Below are 8,461 nucleotides of genomic sequence, written 5' to 3' on the forward strand. Positions count from 1 at the left end.
CTGAATGACTAGGACATCCAGATCCCTGTTTGCAAAAGTAGGGCGCCAATTTTCCTTTGTCTGCCACATGCATGGCAGAGCTGAAGAATCATACAGGCAATTCCAGTCTGCCAGCATCTATCCTGGTGCCTATTGGCAGTTTTAAGATGGCACAGGCACTGAGGATGCCAGAGGTGAGTTCTTCAGGCTGCAGCGAATGTGGAATTGGTAAGTGCCTGGTGAGAAGCACGGGCATGGTAGTAAACAAATGAGGTGTGTTTGGAATGGCGCAGCTGGAAATCTTGCTAGGCCTTCTGGGAAGAAGCCCAATGAAACTGCCACTTAGCCAAAATATTAAAAGATTCAGCTAATAGTCAATAATCAGAGATCCTGGTTTTGAAGTTATTCAGAACTATAAAGTACAGCATAAATTACTGATTTCTTGTTTGTATGCTGGCACCTTTTATTGTCAGTGGAAAGAAAGATTGTCACCATATTGCATGATGATGTTTCTATGTGCTTGTCTTAATGTTGCATTAATTGCTATGACAAAAATTAGAAGAATACATCATTTCTATAGTCGCCTATTACTTTGTTGATGGTTTTGTGTAACACTGTAAATATCCTCCAGGGGGTGGACTTGTACAGTTGGTAAAAAAGAATCCCTGTTCTTTTGTTCTATTCTATTGCCTATTCAGCAAGCAATATTAAAAACAATCACATTGTATTCAAAAATTATTGCGCTATGGTTGGCATAAAGAATGCCCCTACTTATTAAAAATACTTTTGTAGATATATGCAAATGATCTTGTGTCATGGAAAGAGATTTACCTAGAATTTTTAAGATGTTTTTAAAAATGCAAATATTTCTAAAACATTGTCTTTATTTCATGCAATGCAACCACAGAATGATTACAATATGGAAAGAGTCCATTCAGCCCATCATGCCTGACGTTGGTCTCTGATGGAACAATTTACCTAGTTCCATGCAACACATTCACCTTGATACGTTATTTTGACAAAGAATATTAATTATTAATTGCTCCTAATCTATATTTTTTAAAATTTATATGGTAACATTTTTATTCTTTACTTTTAAAGTGTATAAAATTGGAAGTGTTCTTCTTGTTCCCACTGGCTCTCAGTGTCTGCTCCCCGTATGACCCTGCGAGCCAATGAATATTAGGAAGAGAAACAGAAATTGCTGGAAAAGCTCAGCAGGTCTGGAAGCATCCGTGAAGAGAAATCAGAGTTAATGTTTCGCATCTGGTGAACCTCAGATGAGTCCTGCAGATCAGCAGCAGGCTGAAACAATGGGTCTGTCCGGACAGTCCTGCCTGTGGATTTTTGGAAGGAGGTAGAAGTGAGCTGTGCAGGGGATGGGGGATAATCAGCTTGGAGGCAGTGGAGGGGGAAGGTCACCAGATGAAATGAGGTCAGTAACCATAGTTGATACAGTGGCCTGATGCGTCATGGTGGGGTCATGGTCCAGAGGAAGGAAGGGGGAGGTATTTGGGAGCTGGTGATCAGACACTGCAAGGTAGAGATCAGCACATCAGACTACAACAGCATCATCCTTATCCGCAGGCTTAATAACAATGTCAGGGTAGGACCGAAACACACAGGGTGCAGTCAGTTCAGAGGGAAATATATTGGATTTGATGAGGCGGGGGAAGGGAAGAGAAATTGAGGAGACTTATATTACATTGACAGTTCTCAATGAACTGATCAAGTGCCGGTAAAAGGCCTGAGGGAGGGGTCCAGGTGGAGGGAGAGTGTTGGAACTGGGCGAAGGGATCTGTGGGAGGGGGACAAGACATTTCTCCAAAGTAATGGGCATGGAGGCGAAGATGGCGGAAGAAGAGCTTGACATCATGTCATGCCTGAAATTTGTTAGGGTGGGGATGCAAAGAAATAAAGCTGAGGCCTTTGCTGAGTACAGAACGTTCAGCATCAGAGAGTGGAAGGTTAGGAGGGATGGTGAATAGCCGACAGGAGGTGGGGTTGGGGGAGGGGACTGAGTCAGAGCGAAGGGGAGGACAGGAAGTTTCTGGGGGCCATGAATACCTCTGAGTTGTTCCACCTTGTGGGCTTTAATGCCTGAAAGAAAAAGAAAGTTTTTTGCTGGTGCGGTTAATGAGCTGAAGGATTAGGTGGAATAACAGAGTGGTGCAGCCCTGAGCCAGAGTGATGTGACATTGTTGGAGAGAGAAGTTGGGCGCATGCATGTGACACCACATGGCACTGAGTGTGGATCTCAGGATGCAGCAAAAGCAGCTGTCTGTGGAACATTGAGCATCACGGAGATATCTGTGATCCTGGGAGGTTTCAAAACATGACGGATGAAACTTCAGTTGGAATCCATGTGAGGTGAGTCTGAGCTGAAGGCAGTCATGAAGGAATTTGTAGAAATGAGTTTTAGCAAACATCTAGCCAAATGCTAGGATTGACAGTGAAATTAATGTTGGTGGACAAGGAGAAAGATTGGAATGGAAAACCCATCAGACAGAAGAGCAGAACTTCTTCAAGCTATTAGGAAGATTCAGGCCAATGATTATTGAAGGTGGCGTGGAGATGAGGACTGAGACCTTATGTGATTGTGAAAATCATTGTGAAATTCATTCCCCTCTGTCTCACAGATGTTAGAAATTGGACAGTCTATTTCATAAATGCAGACATTAGCATTGAACTTTTCTAAATGTCGGCAAAAAGCAAGAGAACATAATAAATAGGAGCAGTACCATTCAGTCCTTTGAACATGATACACCGATAGATAAAATTATTGCCGGTCTTCAGACTCAATTTTACTTTATGGCCCACTCTCCATTATGCCTTGATTCCCTGAGACCAAAGATCGATCTATATCAAAATTCAACAATGGTGCATTCAACCTCCACTCTCCTGTCCCAGGGTACACAATTGCAAAAACTCACATGCCTTGCATTGAAGGAATTTCTCAGTACTGAATTATCTAAAGTTGATATATCTTTGCTGAGGTACATAGACTTGAACTGTACACAGTCCTCTAGGTGTGAACTCATCACAACCCTATACAACTGGAAAATGGAGTTGAGGATTATCAGTTCGGCCACTATTGCACTGAATGACAGAGCAGACTCCATGGGCTGAATGGCCTACTTCTGCTCCTACATATTAAGGTATTTTATGTAAATGTTGTTTCCACATAGAAGAACACAACCCTCTTCTACTTTATCTTTTTTACAGCAAAACCAAGAATATTATTTTTTTTCTTTATTTCTTACTGCAGCCCTGTAAAAATCAACAAAAACTTGCAACTTATCTTGTTGGTCCACAAAATTATCATTTTCTCTTTTGGCCAATTCATTCACTTACAGCCCCATTCAAGTTATTGTTGGACTCACTGCGGAGCCTTTGAGGATCAGTTTCCCACAGACTGACCTAAAAATAAAAGACAGGGACAAACAGTCAAAATAAGGACCAACCCCTTAAAATTTGTGATAGTTGATTTTGATTACCTTCATCCACTGGGTAACAAACCTCCTCCAAAGAAACTTTACACTTTTAAGAGTAAGACCCCTAACAGTTCATGTAATTTAAATCTCCTCTTGACAAAGACATTCTGCAAAAGTTTCTTTATAAATGTTGAGTACAGATCACTAAATTAACTGTGCACAGTATCTCTGCAGCTGGCTGTATTGTCCATGTGAATTTGGACAGGAAATATAAGCATGCTCCATCATTCAATAAGCTAATGGTTGCAGATATTTGTGTTTCAAATTCCACAGTCCCATCTCCTGCTGGCAACCTTTGATTCATTTTACGAACAAGAGCCTTTCCCATCCTTTAACTTTTGAAACACATAGTTCCGAAATTGCACTACAATCAGTGAAAAACTACTGTCATCTCTGTCTTAAACTGGCGATCCTAAATTTAAAATATTGCTCTTAGTTCTGTACTGATCCATATGAGAAAGAAAAAACTAAATATTGCAGATGCTGGGAATCCAAAACAAAAGTGCTGTGAAACTCCTCAGGTTCAGTTCAAGCAGAGTATATCAGACTTGAAGTTTTCCCACAGGGAAGGAAAATGAAATGCTGATCTTTGTTTCAAAGTATAAAAGTACTTAACTATGTAAAGATATGTTAACATTGACAGTTCAGAGCAATTTCACTCGGCTGATACCAAGTATGGAGGGACAGTCTTATGAGATGTTGAGTAGGTTGGGCCAGGCCTCATTGGAATTCAGAAGAAAGAGAGAGGGCCTTATTGAAACATACAAGATTCTTATGGTACTGAACAACATAGATGTGGAAAGGCTTTTTCCCCTTGAGGGAGAGTCAAAAACCAGAGGGCATACTGGCAAAGTAAGGATTGTACATTTAAGACAGAGATGGGGAGGAATTTCTTCTCTGAGCTGAGGGAGTCTGTGGAATTCTTTACTGCAGAGGGCTGTTGAGGCTGGGACATTAACTGTGTTCAAGGCTAAGATTTTTAAGGGTTTTAATCAGTAAGTGGATCAAACATTATGAGGAAAAGGCAGGAAAATGGAGTTGAGGATTATCAGTTCGGCCACTATTGCACTGAATGACAGAGCAGACTCCATGGGCTGAATGTCCTACTTCTGCTCCTACATATTAAGGTATTTTATGTAAATGTTGTTTCCACATTCACCTTGTCAACATTATTCTGGATCTTACACACGTCCACCAAAATTTTATACGGCAATAAGACAAATTTTGACAATATTAGGCAGAAACTTTCAAAAGCTGATTGGGAGAGGCTGTTTGTAGGTAGAGGGATGTTTGGAAAGTGGGAGGCCTTCAAAAGTGAGATGATGAGAGTTCAGAGACAGTATGTTCCTGTTAGAGTGAAGAGCAAGGCTGGTAGGTGTAGGGAGTACTGGATGACTAGAAAAATTGAGGGTCCGCTCAAGAAAAAGAGGAAAGTATTTGTCAAGTATAGACAGCTAGGGTTGAGTGAATCCTTAGATTTATTTATTTATTGTCACACGTACAAAAATACAGTGAAAAACTTTGTTTACAAACAGCACAGGCAGGTCATAGTAGGCAAAGGGTGTACAGATCACAAAGACTTAGAGGCATACAGGTTAGACTACACAGGCATGCATTAGGCAAGATCAACACTAGCAAGATCAGCGTTATTTGAGGCTACAGATTCCATCCATCAGTCCGATAACTGCCAGGAAGAAGCTGTTGCTGAACCTTTTCGTGTGGGTGTTCAGGCTTCTGTATCTTCCGCCTGATGGAAAAGGTGTAGGAAGGGTGCGCTGGGTCTTTGATGATGCTGGCAGGCCTTCCGCAGTAGTGAGCTGTGTAAATGGAGTCCATGGAAGAAAGGTTGGCTTTGTGATGGTGTGGGCTGTGCATGGCACCTTCTGTAGTTTCTTATGGTCCTGGGCAGAGCAATCGCCACACCAGACCATTATGCACCCTGTAGTATGATTTCTATATGGTGCATCTGTAGGAGTTAGTGAGGATCCTTATGGGCATGCCACATTGCCTGAGGAAGAAAAGACATCTGGATGGGGTACATGAATAGGAAGGATTTAAAGGGCCATGGGCCAAATGCTGGCAAATGGCACTAGATCAATCTCGGACATCTGGTCAGCATGGCCACGTTGGACTAAAGGATCTGTTTCCGTGCTGTCTGACTCTATAAGTCTCCTCTTACGTTTTGTAAACTCCAGTGAAAATAACAAGGTGTAGAGCTGGAGGAACACAGTAGGCCAGGCAGCATTTAAGGAGCAGGAAAGCTGACGTTTCTGGTCTGCACGCTTCTGGCCAAGTCGGTCCAATTATACCTTGTCATGTCTGATCACACCAGATATCTATTTAGCGAGCCTGCTCGGAGCCGCCTAAAATGCATTTACATCCCTAACTTCAGTAATTGGAGAGGCAGACTTACCGACTCCCTGTATAAATGAATCATAACATCCTCATTTTCATTAAAACAAACAGAGTGCCGGAGACACCGAACAGGTATGGCAGCATCTGTGGAGAGAGAAACTGGAGTGACAAGTGCAGTCCGGTGTTTAACTCCCCCATTGCATCTCATGGGGATGCATATCCGTGCATGCTTTCTACTTCTCGGGAACACCATTACTTGTGTGTTTGTGGGGGGTGGAATAGACGAGTTCCCACCCAACCTCTGACGTTTTGATCTGGGATTGGTTTGTGTCTTTTACACGTGGTTACTGAGCTGCAGGAGCTTAAAAAGCTGGAGGGCTGGAGTAGTGTGACTCGCTGAAGGGGATTTAGGGTACCGTTGGTTTTGAAGGTTGCACGTGTAATCAGCGAGCAAAGAGGAAGAAAAAATGGTTGAAGCATTTCTTGGGAGTTGGAAATTGCAGAAGAGCCAAAACTTCGACGAGTACATGAAAAATCTGGGTGAGAATTTTATGCGATTTATTTTTGTTTTGGTTGGGGTAGATGTCTATGTTTAGCTTGTTAATGGGCACCTCCGCCTTTGTAACGATTCTGCTGCGGTCCCCAATCCCGAGCAAACTGAGCGCTGCTCTGCTTGCAGCTGTTCTCCACTGAAGGCACACTGCCACCGAATTGCACGGTGTGGTTTCACTCAGCTTGCGGTATCGTGCACATGACTGACTCAGGACGAAGCATGCCCAAAGTGGCAGCTGATTTTTTTTTTTCTCTTTTCTGTTTGTAAAACGCAGCGGTGTATTTGTATCGACTCCCTGATTTAGCAGAAATGAATGCAGCTCATTCAGCGAAAACGCGCTCTTGTCAATTTGCAAAAAAAAGTACCGCTAAACGTTACACTTCTTTTTGTGTTTTCCCCCTCCCCCCGCCCTTCTCTAATTTAAGACGTGAGTCTAGCGCAAAGGAAGATTGCTGCCACTGTAAAACCCAAGACTATCATTTCTGTGGACGGCGACGTAATCGCTATAAAAACCGAGAGCACGTTTAAAAGCACAAACATCCAATTCAAGCTAGCCGAGGAATTTGATGAAACCACTGCAGACAATAGGACAACCAAGGTTTGTTGACCGATCCCCGTGTTAGCCGTTTAAAATGACTGGGGTGTACGATCTCAGCGGTGGGTGACCTGTTTTTATTTCGCATTCCCGACAGACCACTGTGACATTGGAAAACGGCAAACTAGTCCAAAGACAGCGGTGGGATGGAAAAGAGACAACACTGGTTAGAGAATTGCAGGATGGTAAACTGATTTTGGTAAGAACGACAGTGTCTTAGCATCAAACAGCATCTGCTGATAACAAAAATGTGGCGATAGATACTATTTAGGTGGCATTTTCGAGTAGTGAATGCTTGTAGTAGAATTGCTTATGGAAAGTCAAACTAAAGGGTACACTTAATGCCAGAAACTTAAAGCAGTGGATTTTAACAAACTTACTGAAGCCATTCCTCTTTTTGCAAATCAGACTTGCACGATGGGTGATGTGGTGTGCACCAGAGAATACGTGAGGGAACAGTGAGTGATGAACAAGGAAGATGAATTCCATGCAAAACTTTCATTTTGCTGCTTTTTCTACTGGACCTTCCTGTAGTATTATGCATTAGGACTGTTCTGTCTTCATGGTATTTGTTGAGTAAAGTCAGCTTTCAGTTACAAGTTACAACACTTTAACAAATACATTGCCAAGTTGTGATTTAACTCAGCTCAATACTGCTATTGCAAAAGGTTTATCTAAATAATAACAAATGGACCAACTGTCTGGAAAGAAAAATGCACATCTTTAGTTTTTAATCTTGTGTTACTTTCCAATGCATGTGTTGGACTAAACACATTTTCTCTCTAAAGAATAGTGTGGTGTGAATGTTTAAGTATTTCCTTCTGGCTGTTTAACTATGTCTGTGTTTTTCATACTACAATGAAAGCTTGCTTCACAGACTAAAGATAATCTGTCTTCTTTGAAATTTTGCTGTGTATTTTCTTAAAGTAAAGACTGCCCTTTTTTCCGCGGTATTGAGACCTTTTGAAATGGTGCGGCCTTTGGATAAAGAACAGCCCTATGTACAATGAGTGCAAAGGTTCAAATTTTGGCAACTCTAATAAAAAAAATATGTACTACATGATAAGTCTGATTCCATTCATTTCATTTTAAACTGAGTGGCACTGGGTTTGTCAATGGACAGTGAAAAGCTGGAATAATCTGTCTTTTGGGGGGGGGGGGGGGAGGGAATTTAGATTGAGAAATCTTCCTGAAGAGCTCTCTGCTGTTTTTTTGTTTGGTGAAAGTTTCCTCTTCAGCTGGAAAACTGCCTGGAGTTCTGGCTTGCTCTTGCCAAAAGATGAAACCAAATATTAGTTGTTAACTGGAGTTTAGTGACTGTATCGACATTGAAATAGTAAATGATAGGTGGTGGCTTTCCGCTACTATAGTCTGTTGGATTTTTCTGTTGAAAGACTAATCTCATGATTAGTAAAGGAACAGACAGATTTTGCATTTCTCTTAACTATCTGTTTGAAAATCACACAACTATATATTAAATTTTGA

The 8,461-nt window shown here is 41.7% G+C and overlaps 1 protein-coding gene across 1 annotated transcript; it reads left to right on the forward strand.

Annotated features, from left to right (window-relative positions):
* Positions 1-6,188: 6,188 nt before the first annotated feature.
* LOC125451768 (fatty acid-binding protein, liver) lies at positions 6,189-8,036 on the forward strand. Its single transcript, XM_048529317.2, has 4 exons — positions 6,189-6,368; positions 6,807-6,979; positions 7,074-7,175; positions 7,385-8,036. The coding sequence occupies exons 1-4, from the start codon at positions 6,296-6,298 to the stop codon at positions 7,436-7,438; spliced, it is 402 nt and encodes a 133-aa protein (XP_048385274.1). The 5' UTR covers positions 6,189-6,295; the 3' UTR covers positions 7,439-8,036.
* The last annotated feature ends 425 nt before the right edge of the window (positions 8,037-8,461 follow it).

This window comes from Stegostoma tigrinum, chromosome 5 (genome assembly GCF_030684315.1).
Source record: "Stegostoma tigrinum isolate sSteTig4 chromosome 5, sSteTig4.hap1, whole genome shotgun sequence".
Lineage (NCBI taxonomy): Eukaryota > Metazoa > Chordata > Chondrichthyes > Orectolobiformes > Stegostomatidae > Stegostoma > Stegostoma tigrinum.